Here is a 17,150-nt window from a genome sequence, read left to right on the forward strand (position 1 = left end):
TTCACGGCCTGTTACAGGGATACCTTTACTGTTTTTTATGCGTAGTGACTTAAGAAATCACAAGCACTGAAATAAAAAACAAAACAAAACAAACTCTATGGCCTGTAATCCGCAAGCGAACTATACCGACCGAGCGATCACTGCTTGTCGGCGAAGTTAGTGCCAACTTTAGCGGATAGAGGGTGTCGCGTGGTCAGCCCAACGGATCTCCACGGCAGTTAATTGCGGTTTTCTAGACCGGAGCCGTTATTTCCATGAAATATCTCCTTAATTATCCTCACTAGGCTGAGTGGACCCCGTTCCAGACCCAGTACTTCTCAGAAAATCTGGTAACGCCGGGAATCGAACCCGGACCTCTGGATCTGTAGGCAGGAAATGATTACTGTGACACCCTGCACTCATATTTCCCCAGTCCCTTCACGTCTCTTCGTCGAAGTGTTTCTATCGATCCACTTTACGTGGGCCGCAGAAGGTTCGGAAACTTTTGTGAGGACATGGGCAGTTCCTTCCAGTTTTACTGCTCCGATATCTCCCAGGGAGCATTGCATAGGAGCGTCTGGTACATGCTGGCTCTCTTATCGCGCACAATATGTCTCCATAAATAAACAGCGTCGTCTTGAGGCGCCCGTCTCTCTCAATACACATTGTTCTTCGTAGCGAGAAACATTTGACTGTTTCTTCACTGTCCACAAGACAATATAACCATTCAAGTACCTGCCTGCCTGTCTACTCTAATGGACGCTCTGTCTTTAAGGCTCTGTTGTTCAGACATTTCCAATACAGAAAGTGCCTAAGTGACAGAAACAGAAACACGATAATTGCATGAAGAACTGCAGCTGAATCGTTATCGAACTCAGTAGGGTGACGCAGTGGCGACGCTCTGCAAACGTAACAGGAAGCTTCCAGTCACTTATCTCGGCCTGGTTACCAAGTGTCCTGCTTCGGGGTTAAGATGATTTTGTTCAATATGTCAAGGTGAACACTGGCGCGATATCATCCCTTCCTTCCAATACTATATCCAGCTAGCCACGCGTGCTACCTAGGGTGAAACTTGTTGTTGATTAACCGCAGAATCAATCACCATCATATACCTCCACTGGAGATCCAGTGACTATAGTCGGGGTTTCGATTGGTAATTGTGATCACACTTTATAAATCACTATCATAAAAACGCTAGTGTTCTGAGTCGCGGTCTTCATTGCGTTGATTAGTAGCGGCTCCTAAGCGCCGAGGCTCCCCTCCCTCTGGGTTCCCGAAGTGTCCCCGGCCCCAGCTACTAGGTTCTAACTTCTCACAACTGGGAATTTCAACTGACTGTCTGCTTGCAGGTCCTCTCTCTCAACTCACTCGACTCGGGATCTACTCGGACTCTCTCATGGTCAGAGTCAGAATCAGAGTCAGCGTCAGAGTCAGAGTCACTTTACGACTGGTGGTATACCGCCAGTTGGTTTGTCTTGGTGGCAACCCCTTGAGACTCACGACCAGAATTTCTATTTTCCAACAGCTCACTTGCGGTTGTAGTCCTTATGTAAGGTCCTGTCTGAGGAGATGGGTCTGTCGTTTACAGTTTCTGCTGCTACTCGCCAGCGCAGTCATTCTCAGGTTAAAGTCCCGCGGGACTCATGACCATATTTTACTGTCTCAGATTTGAGACTCCCCAAACCTGGAGGACCAGGTATCCGTATTTATATCCCCCAGGGACAAGATGACCCGCTTATACCGCCAAAGTCAAAGTCACATTGCGACTAAAGGTCAGTCAGTCAGTCAGTAAGTCTTGGTGTCGAGGAAGCTGGGCCTCGTTATATGGCCTCGACACGGCCCCCACAGAAAACGCGTCTCCCAACTTTTCTTCTATTGTTGCGTGCGTGTCTATTGCGGCCTTCACGTGACGGTTACTGAGACAATGCCTAGCAACGGGTGTTTTTACAGAGCCGTTCCCTATAAACGGCTTTCTTTGCTGGTTTCAAAATTCTTTCTTTGAGGAATATGACACAGTATATTGGAAGAGAGCTACTTAAAATATAGTCAAATGAGATGCATCACAGAATTATCTTATTAAAACAGTCAAAGGAAAACCAAGCCATGTCTTTAAGCACAATGACTTCCATTCCATTCCATAATGAAGTACTGAGTGAAATGCATTACAGCACAAACATCCGAAGCTATTTCTTCTTTTCCTTGAACAGTGGCGTTTAGTGACTTGACAATCTTTTCTGTTAATACCACAGAAATGGGTTTTCGGTTTCATTTTCTATTCAATTACTTTGCCAGTTATGGTAAGACTTCTTCGTTCTTTCCTGATGTTTCCCTTTGTAATATTAAATTGCATTCTGCTAAGAATCGTAGAATGTTTCGGTTGTATGTCTTAAAGAATGGATACAATTTGATTATTAGTATGTCAGGTGTTTATATATTTAAAAACTATTATTCAGACAAGCAGTATTGTACAGCACATCGCTAAATTTTGCTTTCTCATGAAGCTGAACGAAATATATATTAAAATTTATATTGGTCTACAGCCTATATGTATGTGAACATTATCCTGATCATTTGGTGTTAATTAATTGGTAAATATACGAACAGTATCCACGAACACCCTAAGAACTCAAAGAAATCATTACCAGTAACAACATCCTCTCAATGCGTGCATGTACAGTATATATAGAAGGAGAATTGAACCATCAGTTCCGCGCCAGATGCAATGAGTTCGTGAAAACGCCGATGGAGGCTCCACTTGACGGCTTGCATGCGGGAAGTAAGAATAGAATTGACATATCATTCTGAAAGTCTCTTCGAGTTACAAATTGAAAATTGCTCTGTTTTCGAATACTAGAGCTATATGACAGTAACCGAATCTGCTTTTCACTGCCTGTCGTAGGCAAGCACATTTGTGTCTGGGCACTGCTGTGAGTAACTGGTGAATTTCTAAAGGGTATTTTCTACTAATATCGCCTATGAACCCAGGTTTGTGAAGATGAATTTCCAACTAGCAGACTAGACTAAGATAAATTATTATACACACAACAGTGACATCCTGAAATTCTGTGGTGTGTTTCGCAGATAAGCGTCTTCTAAAATTTATAAAATAAAAAATGTCTGCAAGAAAACTGCTTACATTGGTATCTCTCAGAATCTCCCCTGAGAAAAGAACCCCGCCAGTTTATTTGCAAATTAATCATATTACTGACTGAGCTATCCCAGCTTATTGTATTATATCATAAAGATGATTCTGAAATTCGAAATAGTTACTATCACTGTAGAGAAAAAATTTTCATCTTTTCGGTTAAGCGTGAAGAACCACGTGACTTTCCAGGGATGCCCCTTATTATGTTTTACTTCCCGTGGTTATGGCAGTTTCCTGTCTAAACGCATTTCACTCCCTAATTAAATGTTAATGAACCCCACAAGACAGCCAGTGTAATAGAATTACTTGTTTTTGGACCTTTTCATTCGTCTGGTATTCTAGAAAATATAAAATGAGACATTTAGGAAAATGGACCTGTTTCATCCTCAGGTGAAGGGGGGAAGAAGACACCTACTCAGTTGGACTCCTTAGAAAGAGCTAATCTCAATCACTGCACAACCCTTGTTATATTTACCCAGCTATTTAATCACTTGAGACCGGGCTAATTCGGCGGGAGATAACAAGAAAATATACAATAGAAACTGTACAAATATTATGTTTTTGGACACTATCCATCGTTTTGTCCTTATCTAAAACCGTTCCCTTTATTTTTCAAACACATAGTTTCGGAGACTGAATTCTCTCTCCATCTTCAGGTAAAACATACTGAGTTGGGCCCAATCGTTAGAGCTAGTCCCTATCTCCGGACTAGCTCTATCGATTTGACCCAACTCAGTATGTTTTACCTGAAGACAGAGACAGAATCCAGTCTCCGAAACTATGTGTTTTGAAAAATAAACAGGACGGTTTTTAGAGACAAGACAATGGATAATGTCCGAAAAATATAATATTTGTATTAATGTATTGTAACGTGTAGGCAAACCAGAGGAGTAACTTCTATGGAAACGCTACAATAGACCGTTACAGAGGAGACAACAATTGCTTCATTGTAATTTTAACAGGAGTCTCCATGGTTATAACGGAGGGTTCGTTGCCTAACAGCGGGCAAGGTTATAGATAGCCCAGCTTCAGCGACAAACAGAGAGTCTCGGAATAGCATTCGAAGAAGTCAGTCGCGGACCAGCCTTTGGAGAAGAAAGCTTCGGATCGCCCGTCTAAGAAGTCAGTTTGGAATATCCGTCTAAGGAGTCAGTCTCGCCGGAATATTGTGAGCAGTGATTGTAGCACTGCAAGTGTAAACGCCTGTAAAGTGTGTGTAAAGTGTGAGCGAAAGGAATAAATCCGCTATATTGGGACAACGGCGTGAACTTATTTGTAGCGTGACACACAAACACGCTACAGTATCATCATCACAGACTTTTACATCATATTTAATAAAAAGGATTGTCACGTGTTGGGTATGTCACGCGACAAATAACTTCACGTGGGTCTCGGATTTAGCGAATCTTTATTGTACTTCACTTATACACTTACACGCTTTACAATTTTGATCATTTGCAATGTCACTTGACTTCTGGTCTAATATTTCAATACTCAATATTCTAATACTCTATTGCTGCCTTCTTCTATATCGTATGGCGTCTAGGTTCCAACTTATGTAGGTGTTCTGCCGACTGGATACCGGACACCATTCCTCAGTTTCGTTTCTACTGTCCGCTGTTACGTAACGGGCGCAACGAACTCTCTGTAGTTCATCTCCGGGGAGACGCGTTCGTTGCTTCGGGAACGCTCCTTCGCAACGGTCTGTTTGTATTCGATTTGTCGCTGTTGGAGCTCAACAATTTCCACTGTAGCCGTTGCGTGGCGATGGACGCTAGGTAACGCGTCACAGTATTATAGAACTGTGTAGATCTGACAGGAGTTGTACAGTCATTGCGATTAGCTCTTTCTAAGGGGGCCCAATTGAGTAGGTTTCTCCCCCCTCACCTGAGAACGGAAAGAGATCCTGTTTCCGAAACGTCGTGTTTTCTATTGTCTAAAATACGGGACGATGGAAAAAGTCCCCAAACCCAGTAATTCTGTATGTTATACATCATCGTCAGAACCCTTTAGAACCAGCCAGTGCAATATTTAATGAATCAATTAAGGAAAACAGAACTACATAATATATCTTAATTTCTAAACTTTTGTATAATGTACAATAAAATGTGGGGATATAATATTTCACGCTTGTTTGGAAATTACTCATTAAAAAAAAGATTTCACTAAATATCTTCCAGAATTCGTGGAAGATACAGTGATGGGTAGCCCCATAGCTCAAGCTGTTAGTCGCTGGCTTCCCATCGCGGCGGACCGGGTTCGATCCCGGTTCTTGTCAAGTGGGATTTGTGGTGGACAAAGTGGCGCTGGGGTCGGTTTTCTCCTAGTATTTCGGTTTCCTCTGCCAATCTTTATTCCACCACGTTCTCCATCATCATAATCACCCGGGGCAGGTAGTACAATAGGCCAATCAGTGGCCGCCGTGCCGAGTGGACCCAGTTGGAATCCACCCCCTACTAAACGAATTAAAAAAAAAAGATACAGTGATGTGCTTTATAAATGAAGTTTCGCCGTGCATAAATAAATTTTAATATGATTAGTTTTCGCATATCAAGGTACATGTTGGACCTTACGTCATGTCATAATGTGTTTATATCTGTGTTCTAGTTCTATGCGCTTCGGAAACTAATGCAAGGCTCGGAGACGACGCCGAAAGCGCCTCTGGGTAACAACGCAAGGCCAGTGCAGCATCTGCACCATCGCACCGTCCGGACCAATATAGACTTCAAAAAAATCGAGGTGAGAACCAGCACATGCAGACTTCTTGAGTTTACAGCCACTGAAACAAAACTGGAAGCTAATTCTGAGCCCGAAGTTGAACACTGCAATGAATAAAGTCCGCCATCCGACATGATTCTGAGGCAGTCGAAATCCCATCCTCCAACTTAATATTATTCTTAGCGGCCTCCGTAGTCTAGGGGCAACGTTCCCACCTCATGACTCAAGGTATGTGTCGTAGATTTACTGCACGTAAAAGATCCTGTCTCTAGGAGACCTCTGAGCAAAATTAGGCAAAGATTCCCGCCCAAGTAGTTTCCAATTCCTCCGGTAGATGGGGAAGTATTGGGTACCACTGCCAGAGAGGTGGCCGAACTCGCTGGGAGGACGGGGATGATAGCGAGCACTAGTATTGGCAGGGCATAGCGACTGGTAGAATATCAAAGGGGGACGTACAATAGACTATTAGTCGCAGTGAATGGGGAAACGCACCCCCTCTACAAATAATAATAATAACAACAATAATATTATCATTATTATTATTATTATTCCATCTCCTTCTAGGTCTTCCAAGTGATCGCCTACCAAAACTCTGTTTGTAGGCACTTTATGGAACTAAGTCCTTCTTGAGAAGCTGCCAGTTGTGGAGCTATTAAAGAACTTCCAAGCATTTTATTGAACCCGATGGTTCATTACCGTGTTCACAAGAGCCCTCCACCGATCAATATTCTGACCCACATAAATCCATTCCATACCACGGCATCTTATCATTTTAAGATTCATTTTAATATTGTCCATCCAACTACGTTTTCGTCTTCCCAGTGGTCTCTTTCCTTCTGACTTTCCCACCAATATCCCGTATACACGCTTCTCATTTGTGCTACATGCCTTGTCCAGCTCGTCCTCATTGACTTTATCATTCTAATTATACTTGGTGCCGGTCACGGTAGCCGAGCGGTCTAAGGCATGTACTGTCTTCGCTCGCTTGGAAACCGGGATCGTGGGTTCGGATCTGTTTCCTGTGAGGTACGAACTGAATTCTTATATATTATTCTTATACACTGCCGGTCACAGTAGCCGAGCGGTCTAAGGCATGTACTGTCTTCGCTCGCTTGGAAACCGGGATCGTGGGTTCGGATCTGTTTCCTGTGAGGTACGAACTGAATTCTTATATATTATTCTTATACACTGCCGGTCACAGTAGCCGAGCAGTATGTACTGTCTTCGCTCGGTCGGAAGCCGGGATCGTGGGTTCGGATCTCACAAAAGGCATGGCTGTTTGGTATGTGTGTTTATTCTGTGTTTATGTTTTCCTGTGTTTACGTAGAGGCCTTGCGACTAGCTCATCGCTCGTCCAAGGAGTCCTGCCGTTTGTAAAAATGATCATGGCACTGAAAATCAGAGGCCAAGGCACAAGGGTAGGGGGTGTAGAACCACTGAAAAAAAAAGTATACTTGGCAAAGAGCACAAGTTATGAAGTTCTTCATTATGCAGTTTTGCTTGGTTATCCGTGATATACTCCTAGCAGAGAGTATTTTCCATTTCAGCATCCTGGCGATCACAGGAGTTAGAGAATGTTGTGCTACGTAGAGAGGAAGTAACAGGACACCGAAGAAAATTGTGTTATGAGGAATTTAAAAAAGTATTCTCCACAAAATACGATCAGGGCGATCGCTTCAAAGGGGATGGAATGGACGAGGCATATAGCATGCATGGCGGAGAAAAAGAGTACAAAGAGAGACAGATTGTGAAAAACAGGCACTGACTTAGTATAATATTAAAACATATCTTAAATAAACAGGATGTGGACCATGTGTGAATTTCCGCAACTTAAAATTCAATCAAATATTTCTTTCTTCCATTCGAAGTATTTTTTTATTGCTAGTGGGATTAAGTCCCTTGTACTGCGGCCATTTCTGATCTATTGTACCAGCCCCAGATAATAGGTGAGGGCGATTGTGGAGCAATTGGTGGAATGAAGATTGGCAGGAGAAACCGAAGTACTTGGAGAAAACCAGCTCCAGCGCCACTTTGTCCACCACAAATCCCAAACCCCGGGATCGAACCCGGGCCGCCGTGTTGGGAATTCATTCAAAGTAAGTAATTACATAACTGTGCAGATGAAAGTAGGGAAGGTATAATAGACGGGCAGGACCTTACATGATTCTGTATGTATGTGTGCCTGTCTATGGTCAGTCGGTATAACAGAACTACGGATAATGAAGTTTCTCTTCCTCACGCAACCGCGTCCAGCGCTGGAACGGAAGTGAGACAGAGAATGTAGGAGTAGGGGCTGGATGGGGGAAGAAAGAGAGATACAAAAAAGGAAGAGAAATATGCATGAGGTGATAAAACTCTTGTTCGGGACAAAGCCCCCATGCACTATCAATCTCTTGTACAATTTTCACGAAATACTGTACTAAAATAATGTAAGAATAAGGGGACTTAGCATATTTTTGTGTTTTTTTTTCCAGGAAATTTGATAACTACAGTGGAGGGGGTGAATTTTGTGAAGACATATTAAATAAGTAATTCTTGTAAAAAGGTGCTGTTTACAAGGTTCTCCAAATTTAACCTTCCTAGGAAAAAATCAATTAACTTGTCTCATTCCAAATATTGCACAGATTAACTTTGCTTCAAGGAATTTTTCGCTGAAAATTATGCAGAAAAAAAAACGAATATATCAGACTATTTTCCATTTTAAGTGTGGGAATCTACATTGTATATGAGTACAGTTGGTCCAACTAACAAAAATTGAGCTGATAGGACGATGATAAATAAATAATAAAATAAATTATATGTATTATAATAATAAATTTGATTTTATTTTGGTATGATGTCAGATTGAACTCTTTACAGCTATTTAAAATTACGTCTTGCAAATTTTGACAGAATCCTTCATAACTGACTTTCTCATAGCTTGAAGTGAAGATAAATTACAGACACATAAGAAAATATTTTGTCACGTGTAGGGGGGTACGCGTGACGAAAGGACGGGTTCTAATTTGGATGATTTGGATTCATAAACAGCTTGGCTACACGCGCTCTTTTGATTACACTTAGATGCAGCACTATCTCCGATTTACGAGCACCTCTTAATCCACTGTTGCACGAACCGTCTCACACATAAAATCTTCTAAATCACGCGTTCAGGTCTTTTTCTTCCTGCAACTGACTGACTTCTGTTCTGCCGAATACTCCGAATACTGTCTTCTGCGGCTGCTGCATTTCAACTGACAGTGACACTGACTCGATACAACTGAACTGTCAGAGTCAGAGTCAGAGTCACTTTACGACTGGGGGTTTACCGCCAATCAATTCGTCTTGGCGACAGGCCCCTTGAGGCCCACGACCAAAGTTGGTCATTTACCACTATTTGGCATTTACGGTCTTGTTTTTGTGGGGCACCTTCTCTGACGAGAGGACGGGTCTGCCTTTTATATATGCTGATGGACCTTGCCAGCGAAGTCTTTCTCGGGCCTGAGTCCCTTGGAACTCGCGACCATATTTTACTGTCTCAGATTTTAGACTTCCCTTTTCGTCGCCTACTACGACTTGCAGGGTCACGGTGTAGGTATTCGACCCCGCCTCCACACGGGTTACTGACTAACTATTCAGTTATTCAGTATAGAGGGGGTGGGTTTCCCCATGCACCGCGACTAATANCTAATTTTGCTCAGAGGCCTCCTAGAGACATGAAGATCTTTTACGTGTCGTAAATCTAAAGTCCCTCCCGGAGGACTTGTTCCCTGAATTTTTCCGCCCTTAAAAATTCCACGACCTCCGCCGGGTCTAGACTTATCCTGCTTATAACACCTCGGAACGGACTGCATAGAAAACACCGCTTCCAACACTTTTATTGTTGCGTCACGCACCTATCTCACGGGCTGTGTAGAGAACACCGCTTCCCAGTTAGTCCATTGTTGCGTCTTAGTAATCTATCGCCTAGCAACGCGCGCTGTTTACAGAGTCACTACACAGCAAAGGGTGTATATGTCTGAAGGGAAGAGGCATAGGCACAATATCTTCCGTTTAGTTCCAACTGTATCTCTCTGCTCCTCTGGTCTGTAGACTATTCTTACTCCCAATGTGCTGAAGTATGTTAAAAGCGTAAAAGTCACTGTGCTTAATGAAGACAAAGTCATAAAGAAGTAAACGGCAGTGCAGCCCTCTTTACCTTGGTATTAGGCCGGTTTCACGCTCTCACAACTTGATACCTGCGAAAGAGCCCTAGAAACTCATTGAATAGGTGGCACAATAAGCACCAGAGTTGCTCCGGATGCATTGAAAAGAGAAGACAAGACTCTCATTGCCCTTCCGAGAATTAACCTTGATTTATCGACCGTCCACCCCGAGGCCAAGCATCTATATCGACTGAGCTCTGCTCGTTCCAGTACTAAATTCTGCTTCAAAATTCTCACTTTCACCTGAGAGTGAAACACACCCCCAAAGTTGAGGGTAAGAACTTGAGACGATGATTGATTTGATGTAAATTGACCGAATATTGGCTCTTTTCCTCGAGAGGGTTTCTGCATACTATATACCAGATATTTTTTTCTGTCTGACTGCCTTATTTACTATAATATTTGGTGACAAATTTGGTAACTAAATACATTTTTTTTACAGATCATAAAATCAAATATTATAATAACACATGTGAAAAAGAATTAATCTAATATCGGATAATGTTTTATCTTAATGTTGGAAATTCGTTAGATAAATGTAAAAAGGCTAGATAAATTAAATTCAAAATAAAATTAAGAATGTACAATGAGACTTATGGACAACGCTAAGTTAAATTGGCCCCAAGAACGATTAAAAGGTAAAAAGGTAAAATTATCCCTATAACAAGCCGTTGAGGCCCATAAGGTTGTGAGACGTCCTTTACCCACAAGAAGATTCCTGGAACTCATTTCTGTTAGAGGCTGAGTCGACCCCGAGACCACAGTGCTGTTGGAAGGATTAGGTCAATTGAAAAATCAAGTGACTTCATCGGGAATCGAACCCGCGACCTTCCAGCTTGTAGCACAGTGCCCCAACCAATGATACCACCGGTTAATTCTGCTGCACAAGAATGATCAACCTACCGGTTTAGCATCGGTATCATCCGAAATTATAGAGGCTTGTTGTCCAAGACGTTCGTACCCAGAGGAAGGTCCTATTTCCAGCAGCCTCAAGATAGAGCCACGTTTCACAGACAGGTTCTTTTTCAGATTTCGTGGAACGGTGAACTTCTCTCGCACCATTCACTGTATCCTTCCTCTTCCCTAACTTCTGCAGTAATTGTCTTGTGGGAGGGGAAACAGGTGACGAGAGTTGCTTTATCACCTTATGTAGTGAATGTTTGATTTCTCAGTTATAGAGTGACGGGTTCCGAGGGCTGTTTTGCCACCTTTCATGCTGAACCTGTGAGTTCTGCTTTGTAGGAGATGGAAGTGAAGGCAGCTGTTATGCCAGACTGTGTAATGAATCTATGACTTCTCAGTTATAGAGGGAGGAAGTGATGGCAGCTGTTATGCCGGACACTGTAATGAATCTATGACTTCTCAGTTATAGAGGAAGCGATGGCAGCTGTTATGCAAGACTGTGTAATGAATCTATGACTTCTCAGTTATAGAGGGATTGATTGCAGCTGCTATCCCAGACTTTGCAATGAATCTATGACTTATCTGTTATAGAGGTATGAAGCGATGTCAGTTACTTTGCCACATTTTAGTGAAGCTATGATTTTTGCGCTGTAGGGATGCTGTATCTCCTCTTGAAGGGCCTCTTAGGGATGGAGCAGGAAGACAATAAAGAGGACTGACGGTGTCTTAATTGTTTTTGTCTCGCCAACTTCGGATTTCTCGTGCCTTTCTTAGGAGTCTGATAGGATAACAAATTTTCTGAACATCAGAGAATCGAAAGGTGAAATGACCCTTTCTAATCCATTGACAAAACGACTTCATAAAAGCTGCTCTCAGATTATGCTCCACCCATTAAGTTCCCAGTCTGAAGAATTGTTAAGTCCCTTCAATGGATGTGTATTCAACCAGTCCCCTATATCTGCTGAATAAATCTTCTTGAAGGAGGTACATTGAGAGACAGGAGTTCTATAAGTAGAATGCTCAGTAAGATAAATATCCGTCTTCTCATTCTTCCATCCAAATATATTACCACAAACTTCCTAGTATGTGAGTAATGGCCGCCAAGTATAAAAGAAAATGGTTGATGAAGACTGGGCTTGAAAGCTTTGATGAAATCCGCATCCAGCCAATGAAAGTATGGAGTTGTGTCCGGTGTCTATTGCAGCTCCGTGTAGTCATCATCATCATCATCACGTAACAATTATTTCACTCCTGTTCTCCGAAAAAAAATAAAAGGTTGTGTAAAATTTCCTGCAGCATTTCAATGACCCTTATTTTGTGGAAAAAATATCGTCAGTCATTTGTTCACTCAATGCTCACGCCAGAATATATTCCTTGAACAATCGTTGTACCATCCGGATCTACTGAGTTCTTGGACACTGTGGACCGTTCACATAATAACGCAATGTTTCGAAAGTTAGAACTGTTTCCATCTTCAGGTGAAAAGGCGAGAGTCACTTAGATGGCCTTCGCTAGCGCACTCATATTTGGTTCTCCAATCCCTCAGGACTCATTATATTTTACTTTCTCTTGATTCTGGGAGCAGTGCAACTCTCTTTTACCTACATCGTCAAGTTGGACATCCTAGGTTGGTTGGTTTTATCAACGGGAGATAAAAGGAAAATTTGGAGTAGAAATTCTTCGCGTAGCCAACCTGTTTCGACAATCCACAGGGAATGTTACAGGTGCACTTCGCCGTCTGTTGCGTGTCAATTTCCTGCCTAGTTCTCATGAGCAAACTCCTAAATGTGTGTTGAGTTCCGAAGACTGGCCTCACGGTGTAAAGATCGCTATCCGTTTGAACTGTCCAGGAATCCTCTCCATATGGAGAGACTATAAGCCAAAGGGCTCCTCCTCTTTCTCCCGGGCGGCTACTGCCCTTAAAATCAGGAACTGAGTCAGTGGACCGTAAGGAACACGGCACTACCATTACCGAGTAGTGGTCGTTTAGTAGCAGTAATGGTGGTGGTAGAAGTATCAGCAGCAATATTATTATCAGTAGTAGCAGTAGTAGTAGTATCAGAGGGGAACGCGTTTTCGTAGTTGGTTGAGGCACTATGCTACAAGCTGGAAAGTTACGGGTTCGAGTCCCGATGAGATGGATTCTTTCAAATTTACTTAATTCTTCCAGCCGCACTATGGCCCTGGGGTCGAATCGGCCTCTAACAGAAATTAGTACCAGGAATCTTCATGGGGGTAAAGGGCGGTCTGCGCGTAGGGCTGACAAACTTACTGCCATCTATGGGCCGATTGTCTAGAAAATGTGAAAGCCTCGAAGTCGCACAACCCTATGGGTCTTCACGACTTGTTACAGGGATAGCTTTACCTTTTTATAGTAGTATCAGTAACAATGGTATTAGTAGTAGTAGTAGTAGTAGTAAATTTGGTATTGTTTGGGGGTCTATCAATATTATTGCCTCGAAAATTCGGTATCTTTCTTGGAGTTGATACTTTATGGGCCAAGAAATTGTCTGATTTTATGGAGCCGGAAACTTTTTCATTAGCGTTTTTCACGGAAATCATCTACCGAAGCTCTTCTCAACTTACTTAAAATCGAGTCAAAATCCTTATATCCAATTTCAAGCTATTTATATAAAAATATACTGCTGAATATCTCGTCGTCACGTGACGATTGTGGTAGTTGTAATTATAGCCATATTATTATTATTATTATTATTATTATTATTATTATTATTATTATTATTACTGTGCTGTTAAGTTTGCACGTAAATAAACACGAATTGAATTTAATTGAATTATTATTACACCATGGTCTTAGGGCGTGTTTCCGCCGACATGTAATATCATTTACACCCTTGTGGCCGAGCTATCCTTTTCCGAGTCTTTCCGTTCGGAACAGCCAAGGTTTTGTTTCGAATCCCATCAGTGCTAATATGTCGGTATGCATTTCCCATGTCCCGTTCTCATCGGTCAAATTTGCGGGCTTCATTCAGAGTGACACCGCATGGTCCCAGCTGTTGGAATCTCGTTAACATCCTCTAACATGGACGCTCGGCGAAGTGAGGTAATTGGGCACAATACTGTTCAGAGGCCAAGGTCTCAACACTGCTCCTATTCATTGAACTCTTAATATGCGTCTGATGTATTTATCTGCTGCTTATTTAACTCCGTAGTCAAGGGTAACGTTCCCACCCAATGACTCAAGGTACGCGGGTTCAAACCCGGCGGAGGTGGTGGAGTTTTTAAGGGTGGAAAAATTCAGGGAACAAGTCCTCCGGGAGGGACTTCAAGCCGTGGGTCCCGTCTCGTAGATTTACGGCACGTAAAAGATCCTCATGTCTCTAGGATACCTCTGAGCTAAATTAGGTAGAAAGTTTCCCGCCCAAGTAGTTTCCAATGCCTCCGGTAGATGGGGAAGCATCGGGTACCGCAGCCAGCCTCACTGGCTGAACGGGGCTGATAGCGAGCACCAGTACCGGCAGGGTATGGAGACTGGTAGAATATCAAAGGGGGACGTACAACAGACTATTAGTCGCGGTGCATGGGGAAACCCACCCCCTCCAATAATAATAATAATAAATAACTACATTGGAAGTAGCTCACACTATACAGAATGGAACAGTGGAATGAGTACTGGGTTGAACTTGAAGGAAAACCACGGAAACCCTCCAATTTGGCACCTCCTGAACACAGAATCTTTACCGCCTGAGTCAACTTCCGCGTTCTTTTTAACCAGAACTTGAGAAAATTGACATAAATTCAGATTTCAAATGATTTCACATGCAATAGTTAGAGACTATGGATTTTTCTGGGGGCACGCGGTAGCGTAGTTGGTTGAGGCACTATGCTGCAAGCCGGAAGGTCGCGGTTTCGGTTTCCGATGAGGTCATTAGATCCTTCCAGCCGCATTATGGCCCTGGGATCGACGCAGCATCTAACAAAAATGTGTACCAGGAATCTAAATTTAAAAAAATAATCCGTGGCTTTAGTCTGCAAGCGAACTATACCCACAGAGCTACGCCGCTTGTCGGCTAATTTAATGCCAACTTCAGCGGATAGAGTGTAATGTGGTCAGCGCAACGAATCCCCACGGCCGTTAATTTCGGTTTTCTAAACCGGAGCCGCTACTTTTCCAGTGAAGTAGCTCCTCAGTTATCCTAACGAGGCTGAGTGGACGCCGTTCCAGACCCACTACTTCTCAGAAAATCTGATACGGTCGGGAATCGAACCCGGGACCTCTGGAACTGGAGAGTAAATTGTGGTCGGGGTGTAAGGTTGACAACCTCACCGCTATCTGTGAGCCGATTGTCTGGAAGATGTGAGAGCCTCGACCTCTGACACCCCTTTGGGCCTTCACGGCCTGTTAGAGACAATTTTACATTTTTACCTTTTTCGAAATGTTCTGTGTAATGTGTTCACGTACACGTATTACATACGTATAAATCCGATGCCTCATTATGCTATGGAAGTTTGGCTAGTTGATAAAATCTGTAAACAGGAGCAATACAAGAAATACGCTTATTTGTGAATACCCAATTAATTAATTAATATTAAATAATAAATGCTATTTATGTATTATTTTGATCTCTGATGAGCTAATGAATTGATGCGTCCTCTGTTATTTATCGCTAACAATTCAACAACAACAACAACAATTGGATATATTGTGTACCAGTAAAACTATACTGATTGTATTATCTAGGTCCATAAAGAGAATGGGGTAGCAGAGACGTCTCGTTCAGGCCTCTGGCCTAGAGAGGCGTCATATATACTGTTATTTATTTTGAGAAATACGTAATAATAATAATAATAATAATAATAGTAATAATAAACAAAATATGTGGGAATGCCGTTTAACTGAGTTATTAACATACTGTCACGTGTGTGAGTGACTATAGAAGGGGATTCGATTGGAGATTGGATGTATTGACCATTTCAACACACGACTCGTGACTACACCTAATTACAGCGCCATTGCTAATCTCAACTCTTCACAAATCACTACAGCACGCGTTACATCTTTCCAATCTGCTGTGTCTTCATAAGTCGTTGCCTGGTAACAATTCCAACAATGGTTATTCCTCTGCTTCCTTTTCCAATTCCTCTCTGAATGGCAGCTAACTTGTAACTGAACTATTCTTGCTTCAGTTGTGTTCCTTATAACCCCTTTGCACGGACCGAGTAGAAAACACCGTTTCCAAAAGTATCTTTATATTTGAATGAGTATCCGTTGCCACGGAAAAGTATTTACCGAACCGTTGCCTAGAAATTGCTCTGGTATACTTGCTTATCTCGCGGTCATTGCGTAGCAACGGCTCTAGACGCTACATCATTATTCCTGGCCGTTCATTGGTATTAATTTGCACTGTTTAGATAATTTTAAATTTAAAGAAACGTTTGCATTGTTGTCCGTCAGTTACATTGTATATCAAGAGATAATTAGTCAAAAGTACATTTTAATATCATTAACACAAATGTTTATATATAATTTATAACTTTTATTGTTAATAACTTAAAATTTTTACAGTGGATTATCGATTTTCCAATTATTCTTTAATCCGCTTTTATTAATGTCCGACAACTTGAAATTATTTTTTAAGATTGTTATAGAGAAGATGTAATTAGTGGTTGATAAAGAACAATTAAAATATGTTAAGTTATTGTGGTTTTTGGATTGGGATGAAGGACCGAAATTTGTAACTGATTCAGGCTCTGGTATTTTCTGCCTTTGCTTTTTGCCCATCTAAGTAACTAATTAACTAATGAACTCCATGTAACAGAGTCAATCTTATGAAGCTAATACTCGTACGAGTTCAAGTTAAGAAATTCCTCTCCTGTTACCTGACAGGAAGATTCATTACCAAGATCACGAAAAGCCCGCCAGTCCCCATCCTCACACTCTCTTTCTTCAAAAATGTGTTAAATATTGCCTCTATTCGAGATAGGGCTATTTCACTGTACAATTCCAAAACTGTTGAGAAGAAAAGATATTACGTATTGTTTCTAATACCGGTATTTATTGTTCAAGTGACAAAGTTGGTACAGTTTACCTAGTACAATACATTTTCCAAAATTCCACCGTCAACATCAGTGCACTTTGCAACTCGTGTGAGGACGTGGCGTGTTGCTCGTCTGTGCAGTGCACAGTGTACTGTGTAGTGAAATAGCTCTATCTCGGTGCAACTCGTGTGAGGACATGGCGTGTTGCTCGTCTGTACAGT

At 42.0% G+C, this 17,150-nt stretch overlaps 1 protein-coding gene across 2 annotated transcripts in view; it reads left to right on the plus strand.

Annotated features, from left to right (window-relative positions):
- Positions 1-17,150, plus strand: part of LOC111864640 (carbonic anhydrase-related protein 10) — a 346,880-nt gene that overhangs the window by 324,434 nt on the left and 5,296 nt on the right. For both annotated transcript variants that reach the window (XM_023852036.2, XM_023852029.2), the window contains one exon: positions 5,732-5,863. In XM_023852036.2, coding sequence (XP_023707804.1) covers positions 5,732-5,863 — 132 coding nt within the window. The remainder of the gene's footprint in view (positions 1-5,731; positions 5,864-17,150) is intronic.

The sequence above is a fragment of the Cryptotermes secundus genome, unplaced genomic scaffold, assembly GCF_002891405.2.
Source record: "Cryptotermes secundus unplaced genomic scaffold, Csec_1.0 scaffold284, whole genome shotgun sequence".
NCBI lineage: Eukaryota > Metazoa > Arthropoda > Insecta > Blattodea > Kalotermitidae > Cryptotermes > Cryptotermes secundus.